The 1,194-nt window shown below is 36.9% G+C and overlaps 1 protein-coding gene across 3 annotated transcripts in view; it reads left to right on the forward strand.

Annotated features, from left to right (window-relative positions):
- Window positions 1-1,194, forward strand: part of LOC119588745 — an 18,758-nt gene that overhangs the window by 12,755 nt on the left and 4,809 nt on the right. For all 3 annotated transcript variants that reach the window (XM_037937384.1, XM_037937385.1, XM_037937383.1), the window contains 2 exons: window positions 216-403; window positions 984-1,163. In XM_037937384.1, the coding sequence (XP_037793312.1) occupies window positions 216-403; window positions 984-1,163 (368 nt within the window). The remainder of the gene's footprint in view (window positions 1-215; window positions 404-983; window positions 1,164-1,194) is intronic.

The raw sequence follows: 1,194 nt of genomic DNA on the forward strand, positions 1-1,194 counted from the left end.
TAGGGATGATAGCTGAATAGAAGTTATTGGTAATTATTGCTTTGGCCATACCATCTTTCCTAGAGTTGTTAAAGGTGTCTTATGGCACAAGTTTGATAAGTTTGACATAGATTATTCTTATAGTTTAGAACTTTGATTTCAAAAAATGATATTGTACATAGGATATGAAAATTATTTATTATGAGATCAGCAACTTAATCTACCTAATTCTTCAGCACCTGATCCACGTGTTCCACCCACTAACATCCGAGCATACTGTATATAATCCTGTTCGAGCAAAGCGGCCAATGCCGACCCAACAGACGAATCTCTACGAATGGTTGGAGAAGCTCTCAGAAGAGACCAGTAAAAACTGCGATTTCTGCAAGTACAACGAGATGACTGCTGTTGATGAATTTGGAAGGTGGGCCACGTTTCCATGTGATCAATTGTTTTACGATTTTGTAGTGTTATTTTCTCATGTCTTCTATGTTTTAGTGCTTGTTTTCAAGTGGGTTTATATTCATGCTTTTGTTGCAGGAAAGTAATGGCAAAGACAAAGATGAGACACAGGATAATTTAGGTTATGATAAATGTTGATCCCATCACCTATGCTATCATGCTATAAGATTAAATTGATGGCATCTGCAATGCTAAGGATGTGAATCAGATGGCAAAAGATTTATTAAAATAATTAATATGACTGATAAAATATTTATACTGATATAGTTCAGGTTATGAAAAATGAGAATGATTTGGGTTATCTTTTGAAATGCCATTATAAAGTAGTTATTATGTTAAGATTGCAGTGCAAAGTGAACTCTATATCATCTCTCTCTCTGCTTGTTGGTGTTTGCTATTTTGTCTCCACGACCCCACCCCATAAAAAAATTTATGTTCTTCATGCCTCTTATAGTCAATGAAAAAAAATCACAAAAATTCACAGCATATCTTTCGGCTTAAGAGATGCACTCCTATTATGCAATAAACTGTCCTTCCCTCAGAGATGATAAGAGTGACACGGCTCGGGTGACAAACACTTTCAAAGTGGAGGCATGGCACAGTATGGTGGTGACCAAGCACCTCCATCACCCACTTAACTTCACCAAGGAACTTATGAGCCACTTCTTCAAGGCTGCCATGTCCTGGATTTACGAAGTGAGCCGCAAGGATCCTGCCTACATGTAAGCTCTGATTCTATTAGGATTTTTTTTT

Source organism: Penaeus monodon, chromosome 24 (genome assembly GCF_015228065.2).
Source record: "Penaeus monodon isolate SGIC_2016 chromosome 24, NSTDA_Pmon_1, whole genome shotgun sequence".
In the NCBI taxonomy this organism is placed as follows: Eukaryota; Metazoa; Arthropoda; class Malacostraca; order Decapoda; family Penaeidae; genus Penaeus; species Penaeus monodon.